Genomic DNA, 23,927 nt, shown 5'->3' on the forward strand with positions numbered 1-23,927 from the left:
GCGGCGAACGGCAGACGTGTACGGAAAGCGAAGAGACTGATTGGTGTGATCCGCGCGGTGTAGTGGGAGGAGATCCGGGAAGAGGCCCCGCACTGTGCTCTGTATGTACACCGAGGGGGGGCCGGAGGCTGAGCGGACACCGAGCCCGGGGCGGAGATCAGGTAAGGGTGATAGTTGGCCTAGCTGTGCAGCATCATAAACACAGGGAAGAGCCGACAGCGAGATCTCACAGCTGTCACCGGGCTCCTATCAGAGGCCTCACCTCCTGAGGAACCACAAGACCCAGCAAGTCCACATTTCTGTGTGTGTTCATGGATGAGAGGCGGAAGGCCGCCGTCTCCGGTCTCCATCAACATATCCGGCGCCTGGCTGTCATTCCCATCCTTTGGCTGTAAAGCTGAAATCCATTCAAACTGCCAAATACACCAAAATCATATAAGAGGGGGAGGGGCCTCACCTGTCATAGGATTCCCACTTCTGTCCATCCAGTCCTGTGATTTCTCTGCTAATACTTCCATCTCTTGTCCCTCCCCCAGCCTGTAATTGGACAGTAAAAGGAGAAGCAGGTGACTGATGACCTGCTCTCTCTGTCACTCCGCTCCCTCCTCCTATCAACGTGTGTCTGGCACCCTAGCACAATCAAATGACTCCTTCTGCTGCTTCTCCCTCCACCAGTCTGAGCTCTGCTGTAAGGGGGACTGTAAGAGGCTGATACCAAGATAAAGTCGTGTCAGCTTTTTGCGTTAAAAATAAATAAAATAAAAGTATTGGCCACTTTGAAGACCAAGTTTAAACTAGAAAATTACCTATAACCCCCTCAAACATTATACATAACATTTTTTGGCAGAGACCCTAGAGAATAAAATGGCGATCGTTGCAGTTTTTTTTTTCTTTTATGTCACGCCATATTTGCCCAGCGTTTTTTTTTTTTTTTTTAATGCAAATTTTGTGGAAAAAATTAACTTAAATGAATTTAAAAACAAAACATAATATATGTCTCAATTTTTTTTGTATAATGTGAAAGATGATGTTACGCAAATTAAATAGATATCTGACAGATATGGGACGCTTTCGACACCTTCACAGGTTACCTGTTTAGAATTACGGGAGAGGTCTAGCGCTAGAATTAGTGCTCTCGCTCAAACGTTTGCGATGATACCTCACATGTGTGGTGAGAGTGCCGTTTACATATGTGTGCGCTTATTGCATGTGAACGGGGAGGTATGAGAAGGTGTGGGGAGGTATGGGGATGTATGAGGAGGTATGGTGATGTATGAGGAGGTATGGTGATGTATGAGGAGGTATGGTGATGTATGAGGAGGTATGGGGATGTATGAGGAGGTATGGGGATGTATGAGGAGGTATGGGGATGTATGAGGAGGTATGGGGATGTATGAGGAGGTATGGTGATGTATGAGGAGGTATGGGGATGTATGAGGAGGTATGGGGATGTATGAGGAGGTATGGTGATGTATGAGGAGGTATGGTGATGTATGAGGAGGTATGGGGATGTATGAGGAGGTATGGGGATGTATGAGGAGGTATGGTGATGTATGAGGAGGTATGGGGATGTATGAGGAGGTATGGGGATGTATGAGGAGGTATGGTGATGTATGAGGAGGTATGGGGATGTATGAGGAGGTATGGGGATGTATGAGGAGGTATGGGGATGTATGAGGAGGTATGGTGATGTATGAGGAGGTATGGTGATGTATGAGGAGGTATGAGAAGGTGTGGGGATTTATGAGGAGGTATGGGGATGCTTTCAATTCTTTTTTATTTGTCTTATTTATTTTACTTTTTTTATTTTTACACTTCCGTTAAAAAAAAATATATAATCACTTTTGTTCCTAATTACAGGGAATATAAGGATGACAGGTCCTCTTTATGGAGAGATCTGAGGTCAGAAAGAGCCCAAAATCTCTCCTTTACCTTTAAAAGCAAAAGATAAAAAAAAAAAAAAAAAAAAAAAAAAAGTGGTTTTACTTCCACCCTGTAGTGCAGTGTTTCTCAATTCCAGTCCTCATGGCCCATTAACAGGTCATGTTTTCAGGCTTTCCATTATTTTGCACAGGTGATTTGATCAGTTTCACTGCCTTAGTAATTACCCCAGCTGTTTCATCTGAGGGAAATCCTGAAAACATGACCTGTTAGTGGGCCATGAGGACTGGAATTGAGAAACACTGCGTGTAGTGGAAGTGAGGTCATGACATCACTCTGGTCCTCCAAGACCATAGAGGTGATCAAAGACAAGCTATTCTTTGATTGCCTCTGGGACCAGCCGGGATATCTCTCTCTCTCTCTCTATCGATATATATAATCTCTATTATATATATATATATATATATTGTAAGGGATCTTCCCGGGGTAGGGTGAGTTTGGACACAGTTCACAGCAGACTTGGAATTTATAAAGCAGATCTTGGCGTTTATTCGTGGTACAAACAGTCCAGCAAACAAAATATACAGCAACACCGTGCTTTCTAAGTACAACAAAAATAAAAGACCTAGCCCGGCTGGGCGCTTACTAACAGGTTCTTCTCACCTATTCTGACACTTACAAACACAGCGTCTTTCGCCTGGATATCGCAGGGTGAGTTTTAGCTCCAGCAGTGGCTGTGCTTGCAGCTTCCTTCAACACACAGATTGTTCATTCCCTGGCTGAGAGCAAACACCTGCAGACCCTGCAGAGCCTTTACCTTCCCAGGCTAATTAGGATCAAAGCTCACCTGATCCAAAACCCAGAACTGGATCGGGGGGTGTGGAATGACAGGTCCCTCTACCAAACCTACCTGCCATTCCATATAAACCCAGGCCCGGCAAAATTAAATAACAACTCAGCAGCATATCGCTGCTGAGAAACTGATCCATCCTGGATTTACCATCTCACACTGTGTAGCAACCTAGGTGAGATGTACACCCCCTCGATCACTTCTCCAGTGACATGTCTACATATCCCCCCCCTCTTTTTCAGACCGGAGGGCTGAGCCTTTTGTCCCCACAGACAACTTACCCTCGACAATGCGTCAGCATTTGCCTGTAATTTCCCTGGCCTGTGTTCCACAGTGAAATTAAAGTTTTGTAGGGAGAGAAACCATCTAGTCACTCTTGCATTTCTCTCCTTGTTTAACTTCATCCATGTTAGGGGGGCATGGTCTGTCACCAACTTGAATTTCCTGCCTAGCAAGTAATACTTTAAAGATTCTAGGGCCCACTTCACTGCCAAACATTCTCGCTCCACAATGGCATAATTTTTCTCGGCCGGGGTTAGTTTTCTACTCAAGTACGTCACTGGATGCTCCTCACCATTCACTACTTGTGAGAGTACTGCACCTAAGCCTGTGTTAGAGGCATCTGTCTGGACCAGAAATTCTCGCCTGAAATCGGGGGTAACTAAGACAGGTGGTTGGCACAAGGCAGACTTAAGGCTTTGGAAAGCCTTCTCGGCCTCTGGGGTCCACGTGACCATTGCTGTCTTTCCGCCCTTTGTCAAGTCAGTTAGTGGAGCAGCAACTGAGGCAAAGTTCGGCACAAATCTACGGTAATACCCCGTAATACCCAGGAAAGCTCTAACCTGTTTCCTTGTCAGGGGTCTAGGCCAACTCTGTATTGCCTCAATTTTATTTAGCTGTGGCTTAATCAATCCTCTCCCAACAATGTAGCCCAGATATTTGGCCTCTTCTAGGGCTAGAGCACACTTCTCGGCATTTATGGTCAACCCCGCATCACTTATGGCATCCAACACGGCCTGTACCTTACAGAGGTGACTTTCCCAATCAGGGCTAAAAATGACCATATCATCGAGGTAGGCAGCTGAGTAATCACGATGTGGTCGCAGAATCAAGTCCATCAACCTCTGGAAAGTTGCAGGCGCTCCATGTAACCCGAATGGCATCACTACATACTGGAATAGCCCATCAGGGGTGGAGAATGCAGTTTTCTTTTTAGCCTCGCCAGAAAGTGGAATCTGCCAGTAGCCCTTTGTGAGATCGAGGGTGGTTATGTACCTGGCGTTACCCAACTTCTCAATCAACTCATCTACCCTGGGCATAGGATAAGCATCGAACTTGGAGATCTCATTCAACTTTCTGAAATCGTTACAGAACCTCCAAGTTCCATTGGGCTTTGGGATTAGCACAATTGGGCTGGACCATTCACTCTGTGACACCTCAATTACCCCCAGAGCAAGCATACGTTTTACCTCGGCAGATACGGCTTCCCTACGTGCCTCGGGTATCCTATAGGGCTTAAGGTTTACTCTGCTTCTAGGCTCAGTTTCAATGTGATGATGGATGAGGTGTGTACGCCCTGGGAGGTCAGAGAACTTGTTTTTGTTTTTCTGTAAAAATTCCTGAGCCTCCTGTTTCTGTGACACTGATAGAGCATCACCTACCTTGACTGGAGGGATTGGTTGTGACAAATTATTAACAGTATTTGTCGCCACCAAGGATTCCCTGTCTTTCCAGGGCTTGATCAAGTTTATGTGATAAACTTGGAAAGGCTTCCTTCTACCTGGTTGGTGCACCTTGTAGTTCACCTCACTGATCTTTTCAACAATTTCATAGGGACCTTGCCACTTCGCCAAGAATTTACTCTCAACAGTGGGGACTAGTATAAGGACCCTATCGCCTGGGTTGAATGTCCTGATTCTTGCGGACCGGTTGTAAATTCTACTTTGGGCCTCTTGAGCCCTCTGGAGGTGTTCCCTTACCAGGGGCATTACAGTGGCTATACGGTCCTGCATTTGTGCTACATGCTCAATAACACTCTTGTATGGGGTGGACTCATTCTCCCATGTCTCTTTTGCAATGTCCAGTAGACCCCTAGGGTGACGACCATAGACCAACTCGAATGGTGAGAACCCTGTGGACGCTTGGGGCACCTCCCTAATAGCAAACATGAGGTAGGGTAATAAATGATCCCAGTCACGACCATCTTTTGCCACCACTTTCTTCAACATATGTTTCAAAGTTTTATTAAATCTCTCCACCAATCCGTCCGTCTGGGGGTGGTATACAGAGGTACGGATGTGTGAGATTTTAAATAGTTTGCATAACTCCTTCATTACTTTCGACATAAATGGCGTACCTTGGTCAGTTAGGATTTCTTTGGGGATCCCAGTCCTAGAAAACATATAAAACAACTCACGTGCAATTGTTTTAGATGCAGTGTTTCTTAAGGGTACAGCCTCAGGATAGCGGGTCGCATAATCCATGACTACCAAAATATACTGGTGTCCTCTAGCTGACTTTACAATGGGACCCACTAAATCCATGGCAATACGCTCAAAAGGCACCTCTATAATAGGGAGTGAAACCAAAGGACTGCGAAAATGTGACACTGGGGCACTAACCTGACATGTGGGGCACGACTCACAGTATTTTTTAATGTCATCATATATGGCCGGCCAAAAAAACCTCTGGAGAACCCTCTCTCGCGTTTTGTCAGTCCCCAAGTGTCCCCCAAGAACATGGTTATGTGCCATGTCAAGCACCTGACGCCGGTACGGCTTAGGTACCAGAAGCTGTTCCACAATCTCATCTTTAACCTTATTGACTCTATAGAAAAGATCATTAGTCACCGAAAAATGTGGAAATCTTTTTTCAGCATCTGGTTCCTGAGGTACCCCGTTCATAACAACAGCAACCTGCTCTCTCGCATTTTTGAGAGTGGGGTCCTGTAATTGTGCAGCCCCAAAATTATCTCTAGACACCTCTAAGTCTAGTATATTTTGCTCAGTGGGAGGGGCCTCCTCCTCCCCAGCCAGGACCTGTAAAGGAAAACAATCATTTTCATCCTGCACACTTCTATCATTCACCGTGGACAAGGCAACCACCTTAGAGGTATCCTCACTCCTTTTGGGGATTTTTCTTTTTTCCCAGAGAGCCCAGAATAAAGGAAAATCGCGCCCCAATATTACATTATGCATGAGGTTTTTAACCACACCCACTTCATATTGTACGGTGCCTTGTTCAGTCCCGACTTTAGCCAGCACTATAGGGTACACTTTTGTATCACCATGTATGCACACAACACTCATATGCTTTTTAGACTCTAAGTCCCCAGTCACCAGGCTAGCATGCACCAAGGTTACGAGGCTTCCTGAGTCCATTAACGCTTTAACAGGAAAGTCATTGATTGTGATGCAGATTTGCGGTTCAGTCTCTAGTCCAGGAACTGCAGCACAAGATGGTTCCGCAAATAGCGACTGACGCCGGCTAGCGTCACACTCCATGGGTTCAGTGGTAAGGGGGCAATGGGCAGACACGTGTCCCGCCTCATGGCATCTCCAACACTGGATAGGGCCTGGTCCCCTTGGCAAGGAGTCCTTTTTAGAGCCCCTTAGCCACCCGGGACCATCACCAGCCTTTTGTCCCTGAGACACCACTTGAGCCCTTTTCCCCCCATCAGCAGCCCTCCACACTCCCCCAATAGATGGAAGTCTCTTACCAGCTGACGGTACAGATCTGGCGCTCCGGGGAGGTGAAGATGCTGCAGGAACATCACGGAGGTAGTCCTCAGTCGCCTGGAACCTCTCCACAAGGTTGACAAGTTCGTTTGCATTCTTAAGATCACCTTGTCCCACCCAGCGTTGCAGGTCAGTAGGAAGCGCTCGGAGGTCGCGATCCATCACGACCTTCTCTAGGATTTGTGCAGGAGTAGAAGTGTCTGGCTCCAACCACTTTCTTGCCAAATGGATTAGGTCATACATCTGGGACCTCGCTGATTTGTCCAGACTGTAGCTCCAGTTGCGTACCCTCCGGGCACGGACTGCAGTAGTAACTCCTAGTCGGGCAAGTATCTCCTCTTTTAGCCGAGTATAGTCCTTAACCTCTTGCTCACTGAGATCATAGTAGGCCTTTTGAGGTTCACCTGTTAAATAGGGCGCAATTACCTCTGCCCACTCAGCGGCTGGTAACTTCTCTCGCTCAGCCACGCGCTCAAATACTGTTAGATAGGCTTCAACATCGTCCTCAGCCGTCATCTTTTGCAGCGCTTTCTGCACAGTCCTTCTCCCAAAAAAAATCTCTGGAGCGGCTCCCATCACTGTGGGTGGATTAGCAACCACAGGCGCCTCTCGATTTACTATCAGGTGCTCGATAAGTTGTTGTTGTGCAGCCATGGACTGTTCATGTCGTCTATTGGCCTCTGTCTGAGCCTGCTGTTGTTGCAAACTCACTTGCATAAACTGCTTCAGCATCTCCTCCATGTTGCTGGACTGTTCTTGGAGTGTAGTTGCAGCTTTCACCCAGGACATCAGCAGCTGTAGCCAAGTCTGTCCACACCGTTGCCCCTAGCAACCGTGTTGCCCGCTACCTCCACCAATTGTAAGGGATCTTCCCGGGGTAGGGTGAGTTTGGACACAGTTCACAGCAGACTTGGAATTTATAAAGCAGATCTTGGCGTTTATTCGTGGTACAAACAGTCCAGCAAACAAAATATACAGCAACACCGTGCTTTCTAAGTACAACAAAAATAAAAGACCTAGCCCGGCTGGGCGCTTACTAACAGGTTCTTCTCACCTATTCTGACACTTACAAACACAGCGTCTTTCGCCTGGATATCGCAGGGTGGGTTTTAGCTCCAGCAGTGGCTGTGCTTGCAGCTTCCTTCAACACACAGATTGTTCATTCCCTGGCTGAGAGCAAACACCTGCAGACCCTGCAGAGCCTTTACCTTCCCAGGCTAATTAGGATCAAAGCTCACCTGATCCAAAACCCAGAACTGGATCGGGGGGTGTGGAATGACAGGTCCCTCTACCAAACCTACCTGCCATTCCATATAAACCCAGGCCCGGCAAAATTAAATAACAACTCAGCAGCATATCGCTGCTGAGAAACTGATCCATCCTGGACTTACCATCTCACACTGTGTAGCAACCTAGGTGAGATGTACACCCCCTCGATCACTTCTCCAGTGACATGTCTACAATATATATATATATATATATATATATATATATATATATATATATATATATATATATATATATATATATATATATATATATATATATATATATATATATATATATATATATATGAGAGGGGGAGAGAGAGAGAGAGAGAGATGGGTTTGCTGCACATAAAAATAACATCAAAGATGCATGGTATAAAAAAAAAAAAAAAAAAGATGCATGGTATAGCATGCATCTTTGATGTTATTTTTTTATTTTCATAATTCTATGTATATTTATTTTCAATAAATATTTTTATGTGCAGCAATTCCCTCATATATATATATATAATATAGAGAGAGATGAAAGAGATGGGATTGCTGTGTATATATAATATATATATATTATCTCTCGCTAGATATAGAGAGAGAGAAATCTATAAAAAAGAGATGGGATTGCTGTGTGTGTGTGTATATATATATATGAGAGAGAGAGCTATAGATAGATATATATTAGTATGATAAAGCCAGATAAATGGTGATGGGGGAGCTCCAGCACACAGCCTGTGATTGACTGCCTCAGCTCTCTTGCTGTGTGAAAAGGGGGGTGGGGGGGGGGGGTTCCTTCCTTCCAATCAGCTCTCAGAGCTGTCCTCACTGAGCTCTGCAGAGTTTAACCCCTCTCCTCCCCTATCTCTGGCACCTCAGACCAGCTTTCTAAATTCTGGATTCTTGAACAAATGTAGAGAAGACTGCAGATAAACAGGTGCAACTTAATTTGTGGTCATCTCTGTGTATCACTTCACTGGGTATATGTGAGGGTTTACCACTTTCAAGCAGGCTTTGAGGATACGGCACCTCTTCGCCACCTGCCAAGTGTTTTCTGAAGAGCAATCCGATTGCAAATCGCTCTTCAGAAGTTAAGAATCGCGTGAACAAGACCTAACATTTTAGGAGCGGAGGTGGAAATATCTTCTAGATTGTAAGTTCTAACGATCAGGGCCCTTCGATTCCTCCTGTATTGAACTGTAATGTGTGTTGTCAATGGGTAGTTATACAGAATGTCTGTGGGTGGCAGTTGGGCTGTATATTGCAATCTTTGTGCGGGATGATCACACTCTCTTCTATAGAAGGATGCCATCAGGATGTAGTTCTTTTTCTATACATTATGATTGCATTTCATGAAAAGATCTTTCTGGTAAAAAAGGAAAAGATTGGGATTTGTCATAGAAAATGATCGCACGTTGGGCAGATCTATCATTGGATTGTTTTCTTTTTATTAGAGTTAAATCTTTTCTCCTTACAGAGATCAGAGAGAAGATATTTGATGCTCAGAGAATCGCAGACACCGTCCTGTAATCCTATTCACAAGGTAAGAACAATCTGTGATACCTGTCCCAGTATTTTGGCACCTTCATGCACAAGGATTGGACCACAACATTTTGACACACAAGAATTTGAAAAAAAAAACAAAAAACAATATTTTTTACTTTCTGCTATAAAACATATTCAATAAAAAAAATGATTTTCTTCATAAATTTTAGGCCAATAATTCTGCTATATACTTTTGGAAAAAAAAAAATCCCAATAAGCATATATTGATTGGTTTACACCAGGGGTCTTAAACTGGCGACTCTCCAGCTGTTGGGAAACTACAAGTCCCATCATGCCTCTGCCTGTGGGAGACATGCTTGTAAATGCCAGCCTGGCAAAGCCTCATGGGACTTGTAGTTTCACAACAGCTGGAGGGCCGCCAGTTTGAGACCCCTGCACACGAACGTTATAGCCTCTACAAACTATGGAATTTGTTTATGGAATTATTATTTTTTTATACTAGTAATGACAGTGATCAGCGACTTCTAGTTAGACTGCGATATTGGTGCGGTACAGATCGGACACTAATGGACACTTTGCAGGAACTAGTGACACTAATACAGTGATCAGTGCTAAAAATATACACTGTCACTGTACTAATGACACTGTTTTTGTTTGCACTGTGTGAGGTTCTTTTACTAGGGGGAAGAGATGGAATTTATTCTCTGATTTGCAGGGACACAAACTCTCTATTCCTTCCTTCCTGTCACAGCGGCAATCTGCCTTGTTTACATAGGTGGATCGCAGTTCTGTGTCTCTGCTTTATGATCAGCGGGTTCCCAGAGGACATTGAGTGCTTTTACTAGGGGAAGAGATGGATTCTAGTCCCTGCTTGCCCCCTGTCAGAACAGAGATCTTCCTTGTGTAGTTTACCAACGATCGGCAGGTGCCAGTCACTATATTACCAAATGTATTGGGACGCTTGCCTTTACACGCACATGAACTTTAATGGCATCCCAGTCTTAGTCTGTACGGTTCAATATTGAGTTGGCTCACCCTTTGCAGCTATAACAGCTTCAACTCATCTGGGAACAAAGTTTAGGAGTGTGTTTATGGGAATGTTTGACCATTCTTCCAGAAGCACATTTGTGAGGTCAGGCACTGATGTGTACGAGAGCCTGACTCTCAGTCTCGCTCAAATTCATTTCAAAGAGGTTCTATCGGGTTGAGGTCAGGACTCTGTGCAAGCCAGTCAAGTTCCTCCACCCAAAACTCGCTCATCCATGTCTTTATGGACCTTGCTTTGTGCACTGGTCCAAATTATTCGGTGGGGGGGGGGGGGGGGGGTATTTTTCAGGGGTTGGTGTTGGCCCCTTAGTTCCAGTGAAGGGAACTCCTAAGGCGTCAGCATACCAAGACATTTTGGACAATTTCATTCTCCCAACTTTGTGGGAACAGTTTGGGGATGGCCCCTTCCTGTTCTAATATGACTGCACACCAGTGCACAAAGCAAGGTCCATAAAGACAAGACAAGAAAAAAAATATATAATATCATAAATATATAAATGCAACACTATACATATAAGTATCAGAGAAAACACACATAAATTTGTGGAGAAATGAAGGGGAAGCAAACACTTACATATGATGGGATGACAAATGTTGCAGATTAAAAATGCTTCCAAATTGCTTGAGCCAGAGAGTTCAACAAACCTGCCTCAAAAACAAACCTGGAGGTGCCTGGCCTGAAAAATGCTGGTCCAGCTCCCCCCCACACACAGCACCGACCCGAGGGGAAAGAACTGAAGAGCCCACTGGGGCCAAAAGAGAGGAACCCTGAAAGCATGAAAGGCGTTTGTTAAATGCATAATTTTGACTTTTTTTGCAGATAGTAAAAAACCTTTATAGGTAAATGTGACATAAGTATGATTTTCAATTATGTGAAAATATTGAAAAAAGTTGGTTTGAAAATTTAGAAAAGATGTATATTGAATTATATCAAAAAAGGGAGGTACCTGCGGGTGATGCGTGGAAGTACTTGATTGTACAGGGGGGGGTTGTTTAATATTGTAAGGGGACCATGGCAAACCACAACTAGGGGACAAAAAGGAGTATAGTGAGGACATTTTTTTTTTTTTTTGTAGAACTAAATTAGGATTTAAATTAAATTTATTAGATAAAAAAAAAAAAACATATTACATATGTTTTTCAATTGATTTATTTTACCATGTATATTTGCCATGTCTTTTTTTTTTTTTTTTTTTTAATCTGTATTGCATGCTATGAGCAGTATATTTAATATAAGTCTGGTGACTACATATCTATTTAATAAAAATATCTGATATGTATTCTAGATTGTAATACATAAATCATATATTGTAATTTAAATTGTTATGCTGTTATTTTCGCCTAACATGGCGTTCCCTCATTTTAAAGTCCTACAAACTCTTCCTTTTTACCTACCAAATCAGGGATGGAGGCCGCCATGCATGTGCTTCATATAGTGTGTGTGTGTCAGGTCACGCTCATTTACTGTATAGAGTTGATTGATGATTTGATAGGTGATTTTTTAAAATTGTTTATTGAAGATAAAAGTATACAGGTGGAGCCAACGTGTTTCGGGGGAATCACCCCCCCCCCCCCCTCTTCAGGGCTGCATTTCTTCAAGAATAGTTATACTCTGAGAGCCGCATCCTCAGCTCCACAACACCGGCATGCTGCAGAGCCGCTCATCAAATATATTTAATCCTCTCAGAGCTTAACCACTTCAAGTCCACCCACAGTACATATAATTTCATTACTTATGCGTTACACGGGTTGTAAATCCTCAGCGTTTTTGCATTAAGGTGAAAAGCATTCTTTACTGCAGCAGCACTGCAGAGGCCCCCCTTATACTTACCCGAGCCCTGTAATTCCTGCAACTGGGACGAGCACACCAGTTCTGGCCGGTGTCTTGTGTCTTGATTGGATAGATTGATTGGCAGCCATTGGCTCCCGCTGCTGTCAATCAAATCCGATGACGCGGGCACCAGGAGGCGGAGCCGAGTCCTGCTGTCTGTAACAACAGACGCAGCAGCAGGACACGGGAGTGCACCCGCATGAGTGTCCTATAGGAGAGCGCTTCTCCGATGGGACACTCAAGAAGAGGAGAAGCCAGGAGCGCCACAAAGGGACCCCAGAAGAGGAGGATCGGGGCCACTCTGTGCATAATCAACTGCACAGTGGAGGAAAGTATGACATGTTTGTTTTAAAAAAAAAAAAAAAAAAACTGAACCTTCACAACCCCTTGAAATACCGCTGTTATGGCAGCAGCTAGCTGCCATAACCCTGGTATTTTCCTGTACTGTGGGCGATTCTGCGTCTAAAGTGGCATCAGATTCGCCACAGGATCACTTGTATAGGTTCCAGTCATCTCCGGGCTCACTGGAGCTGTCGGTTAGCCCAGAGCCAATCCAATCCTTTCCGTGGCTGGCCAGGAAGCCAAGTGAGGACAAGATAGCTCCCACTCTGCTCGTTGCCCTTCCTGCTTAGAGGGATGATTTTTTTTTTTTTCCATCTCTTAAAAGGCAAAATCCCCTTTTTTATTTTAATTTTTTTATTTTTTTTGCTTTTTTTAGGCCCCTTTCACACATGCGGACAGTATGTCCGCATTTCATCCATCCGTTTGTGGATGAAATACGGACATACATGCATCCCTATGGGATAGCGGGTGTCTGCGGATGCACATCCGCAGACACCCACTATTGTCCGATTCTGCAGACGGAGGAAAATCCTATTTTTCTATCCGTCTGCAGAGCGGATCGGATGAGCACGGACCGTCCATAGAGGAGAGCAGAGAGCTGACAGGGCGGTCCCTGCACAGTGTGCAGAGACCGCCCTGTCCGCCGCCGACTCAGCGGGGACAACGGAGCGATCCCCGCTAAGCGAGCGGATCATCACGGGGCAGATCATTACTGGTCCGCCCCGTGTGAAAGGGGCCTTAATAAGTGTAAATGTGAGATCTGAGGTTTTCTTGACCCCAGATCTCACCGTAAAGAGGCCCTGTCATACTTTATAAGTGATGGAAACATTTTTTTAAATGTAAAGATAAAAAGGTAAAATATTTTTTTTTAAAGCACCCTGTCCCTCTGAGCTTGCACAGAGAAGCAATCTCATATGTACTGTAAGTCGCACCCACATATGTAAACGGTGTTCAAACCACACACATCACCATATTCAATAGAGCAAGAGCAACAATTCTAGCACTAGATCTCCTTTGTAACTCTAAACAGGTAACCTGTAAAAAAAAATGAAAGCATCGCCTGCGGAGATTTTTATGCACCATAGTTTGTCACCATGCCACGAGTGCGCAATTTTAAAGCACAACATGTTGGGTATCTATTTACGCGGCATAATATCATCTTTCACATTATACAAAAAAAATGGGCTAACTTTACTGTTTTTTTTTTGTTTTTTTGATTTCTAGTATTTTTTTATTTCTCTCAAAAAATTACGATTGTAGGACCGCTGCGCAAATGCGGTATGACATAAAATATTGCAATGATTGCCATTTTATTTTCTAGAGCAGTGATGGCAAACCTTGGCACCCTAGATGTTTTCAAACTACATTTCCCATAATGCTCACCTACACTGCAGAGTGTAAAAATAAAAATAAAATAATAATAATTGGGGGTTCTAAGTAATTTTCTAGCAAACAATACTAAATTAAACATGTCAGCCAGTGGTTCTCAGGACCCACTAACAGGCCAGGTTTGCAAGATAACTGAAATACATCACAGGTGATATAGTTTGCTGCTCAGTGATTGCAGTATTCTAGTCTGCATCTTCCCAAGGTAATACTTAAAATCTGGCCTGTTAGTGGGTCCTTAGCACAAGAGTTGAGACCCACTGTTTGTAAGCCAGGGGTCTCAGAACTGTGGCCCTTTAGTTGTTCAGGAATTGCAATTCCCATCATGCCTAATCATGTCTGTGAATGTCAGAGTTTTACAATGCCTCATGGGACGTGTAGTCAGGAGGGCCGTCGTTTGGAAATCCCTCTTGTAAGCAAAAAGTTCCAAAAAAAGGCCTGGTCTTCGAGTGGTCAACCAAGAAATACAGTCCTGAATAGGGGGAGGCATTCCTCTGAAACGTGTTGGCTTGTATACTTTTATCTTCAAAAAACAGCCAGTGAGGAGGTCTTATGGACAGACAGGGCTGGCTTGGGAGTGAGCATGCATGGCCCATGGTAGAGGACCAAGTGCCCCCATAGCTGCTTGCTATGGGGGCACTCATGGTGGTGGGGAGCCCAGAGCACCAGCATGGAACCCGAGAAGATGAGGATTGGGATTGCTCTTTGCAAAACCACTGCACAGAGCAGATAATCATAGCATGTTTTTTTCTTTAAAAAGAAAAAAAATCTGAATATTTACTATCACTTTAAAGGGGTTGTAAACCCTTGTGTTTTTTCACCTTGAACAAACTTCTGTCACTGACCGCCCCCCCCCCCCCCCCCCCCCCCGTTTTACTTACCTGAGTCCTGTATTCCCCCTGCTGGAGATGCTCTCCTCTGCCCAGTGTCTCGGCTCTTGATTAGATAGATTGATAGCAACATAGCCATTGGCTCCCGCTGCTGTCAATCAAATCCAATGGGTGTGGGGGGGGGGGCGATTCCTACATTCGGGGGCTATGGACGCCAAATGCTGGACTCGGGAGCGCGCCTGCAAGGCAACCCCTCCGGGAGAGAGCTTCTCCTAGGGGGTTATCTGATAAGAGGAGGAGCCGCCGAGGGACCCCAGAAGTCGGTGTTCGGGGCCACTCTGTGCAAAACGAACTGCACAGTTGAGGCAAGTATGACATGTTTGTTATTTAAAAAAATAAATAATAGAAAACTAAGCCTTACAATCACTTTAAGTATTTTAGGTTTCTTATGTTCCCATAACTTATGTTGGTACATATTATTGTTTTTACAGAAACAGGAGAACGCGATCAGTGTATGCATTCCTCAGCATTCAAACGTCGTATTCACTCCAAGCATCAGTCGTTGGATCAAATGGACAATGGAGACTGGGGATACATGGTGCGTGGGATGTTTAGCACTCTTCTAATATTAACAGTGGGCAAGATACGTAGGATAGATTGTGTATCTGCCAGCTGGATATTGACTTCCACTGCAATAAAGCAGATCTAAAGCAAATCACTGACACCTCTAATGGTAATGTCATTTAAAAGTTGATTTCAGTCTTAAGAAATGGGCAGTTTTCATCAAAGAAACACTTGGCGATCCAGCCATGATGGTCCTTGCTCAGACACTTCCTGTTATGGGGGTGACAAATGTCTCCCAGTCATGCTACTACATTGTCACCTGGTCACAAGAGGCCCTGTTGGACACTACAAGTGGCCAAGCTGACACAGTTTGCACAAGCATGGTCCATATGGTCACTACTAGGAAGATGGTCCAGAGTAGGGCTGTGCAGGAATTGGGTACATAACACAGAAAATGGCTATAAAGTTTAGAGATCAGCAGCACTGAGTCACACAAACAAAAAGGATGTAAAAAGGTGAAAGTGTTTTATGAAAAAAAAATAAAAGACCTTCTGTATCTCAGCCGTCAATCCACATCAGACCTGCCCTAAAGCTGAGTCCAGTTGTGGCTGGGGAAATGAGGCTAGATCTAAAGTCTATGCTTTTTTAACCTTCATGCATTTAAAAACCAATTTTTACCACTTGATCTCCGAAAGATTTACCGCCCTCCCTCTTCATGACCAGGGCATTTTTTTGCGATACGGCACAGTTACTTCAACTGAAAATTGCACAGTCGTGCAACACTGTGCCCAAATAAAGTTTCTATGCTCTTTTTTTTTTCTCCCACAAATAGAGTATTCTTTTGGTAGTATTTGATCACTTCTGCGTTAGTTTGTTTTTTGCGCTATAAACAATATAGACCCCCCAATTTTGAAAAAAAAAAAAAACTTTTTTTTACTTTCTGCTATAAAACATGTCCAATTTTCTTCATGAATTTAGGCCAAAATGTATGCTGCTACATATTTTTGGTAAAAAAAAATCCCAGTAAGCGTATGTTGATTGGTTTGCGTAACAGTTATAGCATCTATAAACTATGGGATAATTCTTTTTTTTTTTTTTTTTACTAGTAACGGTGGCAATTAGTCACTTGTAGCATGACATCAATATTGCAGTTACAATTACATGCTGACACTTTTAACACTTTTTGGCAACCAGTGACACTAATACAGTGGTCAGTGACAAAATATATGCACTGTCATTATACTAATGGCACTGGCTGGAAAGGGGTTAAACATCAGGGACTATCAAAGGGTTAACTGTGTACCTAACCAGTGTTTTACTAAACTGTGGGAGGTGCTTTTACTAGGGGAAGACATGGATCCTGGTCCCTGCTTTGCAGAGACACAGGATCCACGCCTTCCCTCCTGACAGACATTGAGTCCACAGTACCCGCCACTGGGCCTCCACACAGCGGGAGCGAGCCGCCGGCAGCACACATATGCACCCCCTACCCAAAAGAGCCAGATCATGTGTATTTATATGTGATCTGGTCCAAAGGTGCCGCCCTGTAGCATTAAAACTGCTATATGGCAGACCTTAAAGAGGTTGTAAAGGCACTGCTCACAATCACTGCCAGCCCCTCTGCTAGGATAGCACATAGTATACGGTGTGTGCTGTTTTTATTATTATTATTTTTCTAAATACCTTATTTCTTTTCGCCGATCAGTAGTCGCATGACCGCCCGTCGCTCCCTTCCTCCGATGTATGCACTACAGAGGAAGGGGCCGAGATTTCCCTTTGACGTCTGCTGGGCGGTCACATGACCGCTGATCAGCAAGGAGAGATAAGGTATTTAGAGGAAGAATAAAAAAAAAAAAAACGCCAAACACTGTATAGTAGATGTTATCCTAGCAGAGGAGCTGGCAGTGATTGTGAGCAGTAATTTTACTACTGCTAGGCACGGTGTTAGTAGGGGAGGGAAGGGGCGGCTCGCAGACAGGCAGGGAGGGGAGGGGGGGGGGGGGTCGAACACAGGAGTGCAAAGCAGAGAGGAGAGCTGCGGCTGACAGTGGCACGTAAACTGACCACGGTGTCGGGGCTCAGCAGCCATGATAAACCATGGTCAGTTTACAGGGGGGAGGGCAGAAACTTTAGGTGAATGTAAGTATAATTTTATAAGCCTAGTTTACACCATTAGAGTGCAATTAAAAAAATTTTTTTTTTTTTGCACTAAACACACCACAAATCCATGTAAAAGCAACTCTTTGGAAAAATGCATTGCAGACAAGCCATAAATGCATGGGACTACTAAGGTAGCACTGCATTGGGTGGCTAGTCCAGCGCAGTTCCGCTGCACCTCCAGAGCAGGACAAGGCAAAATGCCTCGTCTCCGGTGTGGCTGGTTCAGACCACTGCATTGCGGTGGTTTACTGACAGGATGCACTGGAAAAAATTACTGCTGGCAGTACTTTCTTCTATTGCACTGTGGATCACCACATGCTGGTTGATGAAACTCTATGAAATGTGACATTTCAATAAAGTTTGTTTTAAAAAAAGGTGCAGAGTTGGAAGTTCTGGTATTGGGGCATCAACACTGCACTGGTCCAGCCAGACCTCACAGCATGCCAGCCGCTATGTTGCAGTGCAGCGTTTGGTGTGAACAAGCCCTGAAGTCGATGATTGCCATGGTGTGCTGTAAGTGCTCTGCAATTAGATGGGCAAGGATGCATCCTGCATGTTTTTCCCCAAAAGAAATAACATATGAACTTAAAGAAGAAATAGTAAAATTTAACTAGAAAAAAAATCAAGTTTCCCTCTAGAATTAAGTACAGGTTTATGTCAATTCTGGCACAGTCTAGATGAGATATTCCTTATAGCTAAACTCCAGGCAAATGGTTAATTACACAGATGAAATACATATTTGAAAGGCATTTCACTTGCCACATGTCCATGCAATCCTGAGATTTAAGGCTCATCGGATTCTTAGTACGGGGCAGCTGTGCATGATAGCCAATCAGCTTGTTCAATTAAGCTTTGCCAAAGAAATTTGGAAGCTGATTGGTTTCTATGGTGCACCAGATTTTGTACTCCAGTTTTAGTAAATCAGTCCCATTCTGTTCTTGTCTTTCCCCCAACCTGTGATTGGATAGTGAAATGAGGCGCAAGAGGCGGCACAGTGGTGTAGTGGTTAGCACTCTCACCTAGCAGTAAGAAGGGTTGCTGGTTCAAATCCCAACCATGACACTACCTGCCTGGAGTTTGCATGTTCTCCCTGTGCCTGCGTGGGTTTCCTCTGGGTACTCTGGTTTCCTCCCACACTCCAAAGACATGCAGGTAGGTTAATTGGCTTCTGTCCAAAAATTGGCCCTAGTATATGAATGGGGACCTTGGATTGTGGGCTCCTTGAGGGTAGGGACTGATGTGAGTGTGCAATGTACAGGGATGGGGACAATTGTAGATACTCACTCAGGTTGAACTGGATGGACTGGTGTCTTTATTCAACCTTACTAACTAACGACAGATTTTTCTGTCCACTTCTCCTATCAGCATTTCACTTGTTAGCCCATGAGCACTGCAGCACAACTGATTTGGCTTCTTGTTCTTCTGCTCCCTCTCATATTCTGAGCTCTGCTATACAGGGGATTGCAAGAGACTGATACCAAATCAAAGTCAAGTACTTGCAGTTAAAGAAATACTAATGGATTAAAGTGGTTGTAAAGGCTGAAGGTTTTTTTAACATCATGCATTGTATGCATGAAGGTAAAAAAACCTTCTGTGTGCAGCTCCCCCTTATACTTACCTGAGCCACCTCTCAATCCACAATGTGCATGGGAGCCTCAGTTGTCTTGGGTCTCTCTCTCTTCTCTTTATTGGCTTAGACACAGCAGCAGGAGCCTGTGAGCCAACAAGGAAAGAGTGCGGGGCAGAGCCGAGCTGTTGTTCTGTGTCTTATGGACGCATAGAGTGGGACTCAGATGCGAGCTCGCACCAGTGCCCCCATAGGAAGTGGCTTGCTATGGGGGCACTGTTCAAGGATGAGGAGGAGCTAGGAGCATCACAGGAGAGCAGATGGGGATGGGGCTGCTTTGTGCAAAACCACTGCACAGAGCAGGTAGGTATAACGTGTTGTTTAAAAAAAAAAAAAAAAAAAAAAGTCTATATGCCTTTCGATATCGTTTTAATTAATACATTATGTTTTGTCTTCTGTATATGCCCAAAGTTCACCTTTGATATACTCTTGTCCATTTATTGTTTTTTGGATACTTTGCTTGCTCTGGAATAACTAGAACTCTTCTTCCATTTAGAAGACTGACCCAGTCACACTCAATGTCGGGGGCAATGTATACACAACATCACTGTCTACGCTGACCCGTTATCCTGACTCCATGTTAGGTGCCATGTTCCGGGGCGACTTCCCCACTGCTAGAGACTCGCAGGGTAACTACTTCATCGATCGTGATGGTTCCCTTTTCCGATACATTCTAAACTTTCTTCGGACATCAGAACTAACTCTTCCCGTAGACTTCAAGGAATTTGACCTGCTTCGGAAAGAAGCAGATTTTTATCAGATCGAACCTTTAATACAATTTCTAAACGATCCCAAACCTTTGTACCCCACGGACACCTTTGAAGAAGTTGTTGAGCTGTCTAGTACGAGGAAACTGTCCAAGTACTCCAATCCTGTCGCCGTCATTATTACCCAACTCACCATCACGACCAAGGTGCATGCATTACTGGAGGGGATTGCCAACCACTTCACCAAGTGGAACAAGCACATGATGGACACTCGCGATTGCCAAGTCTCCTTTACTTTTGGGCCTTGTGATTACCACCAAGAGGTCTCCCTCAGAGTCCATCTGATGGAATACATTACTAAGCAAGGCTTTACAATCCGGAATACCCGGGTCCACCATATGAGCGAACGGGCCAACGAGAACACGGTGGAGCATAACTGGACTTTTTGCCGACTAGCAAGAAAGACAGACGACTGACGGAGTTTGGACCATTGCCTTTATTGTAGGCATTAATCGGAATTCATGTTCTCTACTAAACAAAGTGCTGTTTTGGGCACCCATTGTATTTATTGATAGCGACTATGACTGAATAGAACTGCTAATTTGACTCCTTAGACCTGTAATCCAGCACGCATGCATGTGCCTGAAAATGGAGGTCACCCATTCAGTGATGTTCTCCATGCTTTTACATCGACTTCCAAACCCTTATTGCAACATTGCTCTACTCTGTTCATACTGAATGCTGATGTACATATGGCTTGTGTGTGTCTTGTAGAGCTTAAAGAAGGAATACTACAGGCATAAAGTTGGACTTCTAATCTCAAGTTGCTGATGAACCATGGCCAGTCTTTAGTTTGGTCAGTTAGTAGACTTGATGGCCTATTCTGTAAATATTTTATCCTGCTATGCTACAGTGAACAAAGGACTGGAAACCAATGATTCGGATATTGATTCCCAGGGCTTGTTTACTGACAAAGTGCTAATGTGCAGTAACTTCTAGTGGTAAATCACATAATCCGGTTGATCCATATGCCAACATTATGACCTCTAACAATGCAACGCTAGCCTCTAAGCATTAAATGGTGTTTCTGCTCCCTCTAAATGACCTCTGGAGCAGTTTAAAGAAAAATTACAGTGTTTTTCCATCCGCTCCACTCTGCGGAGTGGGAGATCAGTGGACAGATCCCCCACTACGAAAACTGAGTCCGCCCCATGTAAAAGGGGCTTAATAGAGAGTGCTCTATTATCCACACCAGGGAGCTCTCATTATCTCAGTGTAATTAAAGCTACATTCCTGGATAATTTTGTGCTTCTCCTACTATACTTTTTGTTAACTTTATATTGTGAAGCCAGCTAAACTTACCTATGTCCAACTCCCTTAATGCCACCATTTCCAGATTTTTTTGGGGGGGGGTCCATCCCTTTGATGGTACCTGTGCCCACCAGTCCCCTCAACTCCCTTCCGCTGACATCAGTCCTCTCCTGGATCCTGAGAGCAACTGCTGCTGGACATCTCACAGGAAGTGTCCACAACACGCAGGTAGTGACGTGGACACCCAAAGAAGAACCCATACAGAAACTAAATAGAAGAGGAGACAACTTGGGGCTGGATCATTAAGTCGCTGTGGGTTTAGATAAGTAAAAAACTTTTAGATTTTAGTTCTTTTGAGGGGTGGTTGAAAATGATCCCAGAGATGAACTTCAACACGTAAGAATATTTACATCTAGCGGATCTTGTTTATATAAAATTGTTAGCTAATACATGCCCTTTAAAGTTCTACATTTCCAGAATGTACCTGTGTTTACCTCCTTTCTTGCTTCCCTAAGATCCCTAAATCACAATGAATCCCCCTTTTTAATCTATCTGACCCTATTGTGGAATAGAATTATTTCTAGAATAGTAATTTGTGGTGCTGTGCTTCAATCTTAAATATGCTGCTTTGAGTTAGACACCAAGGAAATTATGGGGATCCTCTGGGATGTAGACTCTACCAGCCCGGTAACTAAACATATTTTACCAACAATAGTTCTCTTAGCCCTTGTACACATGGTTGGACATTCCGACAACCAAATCCGTCGGATTTTGTCCGAAACTGTTGCATACACACAGTCGTACAAAGTTGTCAGAAAATCCGATCGTACTTAACATGATGACGTTATTTCGTTAGGACGGGACTTCGTTCAGGCTAGTAGCCAATAGCTTTGGTCTAGGAATTTGATCTGAGCATGAGTGGCACTTTGTCCGATCGGAATTCTCTACACATGATCGGACAAAGTCCAATCGGATCATGTTGTCGGAAAATTTTATAGCCCAGCTGGAAAACTTGGTCCGACGGAAACAGTCCGATGGAGCCCACACACTGTCAGATTATCCGACAACACGGTCCTATCGGACATTTATCCATCGGAATGTCCGACCGCGTGTACAAGGACTTACAGTTTTTATTCTATTCCAGCCCCTCCATCCAGTCATAGGCGCAGGTGCTTCCAGGATCTGTCACCTCTCCTCCAGACTTGCGTTGATGCACTCCATTCCCCTTTGTTCTAAAAACAACTTTAGAGTTCAAGTTGCAGCATGAACACTGACCATCCGGCCTACTCCTTACTGATGCATTTCACCCCCTTTCGTTCATCATCTTGCTCTACTCCCTAGTGGAGCTTAATTGTAGAGCAAGAAGATGATGGAAAGGGGTGAAACGTGTCAGTAAAAGTGAGTTCATGCTGGAACTTGAATAAAGTTGTTTTAAGTCCAGAGGAGAACAGAGCGTGGCCTTGTAATACCATCATAACACTATTGGATCGCAATACCACTAGGGTGACCCTAGGGTTTAGTTCTATATTTCCACATTTCCCAAGTACCCATTAGGAGGACAAGAGGCAAGTTCTCACCTTCCTGACAAGTCAAATCTTCAACAAACATTTTGGGGCTTCAGCAACATGGGACAAGGTCTATCGTTTTCTCACCACAGGGCAGTTTTAAATATCCCTTATTCCAGGGCTTGACAAATTTGCTTGGAATCTAGGAGCCAGCTAAAAAAGTTAGGAGCCAGGTCGGTAACGGCAATCCAGACCTGTCCCTGGCCTGACATGGAGACGAGTGAGGGGAGGATAGCGCGGCCCCCCCACCTGTCTCCATGTCATTGCCCATAGCTCTTAGAGGGACATTTTTTTTTTTTTTTTTTCAAATGACAATTTTTTATTTTTTTTATTTTTTTTTTTTTTATTGCATTTTAGTGTAAATTTGAGATCTGAGGTCTCTCTGACCCCAGATCTCATATATTTAAGAGGACCTGTCCTGTTTTTTTTCAATTACAAGGGATTTTTACATTCCTTGTAATAGGAATAAAAGTGACAATTTTTTTTTTTTAAAAGCACCGTGAAAAAATAAAAAGTTAAAATAAGAAAAAAAAAATGTTTTAAATGCGCCCTGTCCTGCCAAGCTTGCGTGCAGAAGCGAACGCATACGTGAGTAGCGCCCGCATAGGAAAGCGGTGTTCAAACCACACATGAGGTATCGCTGCGTTCGGTAGAGCGAGAGCAATAATTCTAGCCCTAGACCTCCTCTGTAACCCAAAACGTGCAACCTGTAGAATTTTTTAAACGTCGCCTATGGAGATTTTAAAGGCTAAAAGTTTGTCGCCATTCCATGAGCGGACGCAATTTTGAAGCGTGACATGTTGGGTATCAATTTATTCGGTGTAACATTATTTTTCACAATATAAAAAAATTGGGCCAACTTTACTGTTATATTTAATTAAAAAAATAAGACTTTTTCCCCGAAAATGCGCTTGTAAGTCCGCTGCACAAATACGGTGTGACAGACAGTATTGCAACGACCACCATTTTATTCTCTAGGTTGTTAGAACTCCTAAACACATATATATATATATATATATATATATATACACACACACACACACACACACACACACACACACACACACACACACACACACACACACACACACACACACACACACACACACACACATTTTTTATTTTTTTTTATTCTAAGTAAAGGTGAGATGCGTGGGCAGTGAAAGCTTCATTAGCATCGCTGGCTGTCATACCAACAGCCACCACTAGATGGCGCCAGATTACAGAACTAAACATAGGACCACAGAAGGCCTCAAAGCCGCGGCCTCAATTACCGGCCGGCGGCGGCGCGGCCCGACACGATCACGCCGGGGGGGGGGGGGTGGAA

General features: G+C 44.0%; 1 protein-coding gene across 2 annotated transcripts; it reads left to right on the top strand.

Annotated features, from left to right (window-relative positions):
- Positions 1–7: 7 nt before the first annotated feature.
- Positions 8–22,851, top strand: KCTD6 (potassium channel tetramerization domain containing 6). Of its 2 annotated transcripts, none has more exons than XM_077451881.1 (4): positions 8–161; positions 9,202–9,267; positions 15,158–15,264; positions 19,514–22,851. In XM_077451881.1, exons 3-4 carry the CDS (start codon positions 15,181–15,183, stop codon positions 20,198–20,200), a joined length of 771 nt encoding a protein of 256 aa, XP_077308007.1. In that variant the 5' UTR covers positions 8–161; positions 9,202–9,267; positions 15,158–15,180; the 3' UTR covers positions 20,201–22,851. The 2 variants fall into 2 exon arrangements, with proteins under 2 accessions (XP_077308007.1, XP_077308008.1); XM_077451882.1 differs by having other exon boundaries at positions 19,517–22,851.
- Positions 22,852–23,927: the final 1,076 nt, after the last annotated feature.

The sequence above is a fragment of the Lithobates pipiens genome, unplaced genomic scaffold (genome assembly GCF_037356315.1).
Source record: "Lithobates pipiens isolate NorthernLeopardFrog02 unplaced genomic scaffold, aLitPip1_a1.2 Scaffold_23, whole genome shotgun sequence".
In the NCBI taxonomy this organism is placed as follows: domain Eukaryota; kingdom Metazoa; phylum Chordata; class Amphibia; order Anura; family Ranidae; genus Lithobates; species Lithobates pipiens.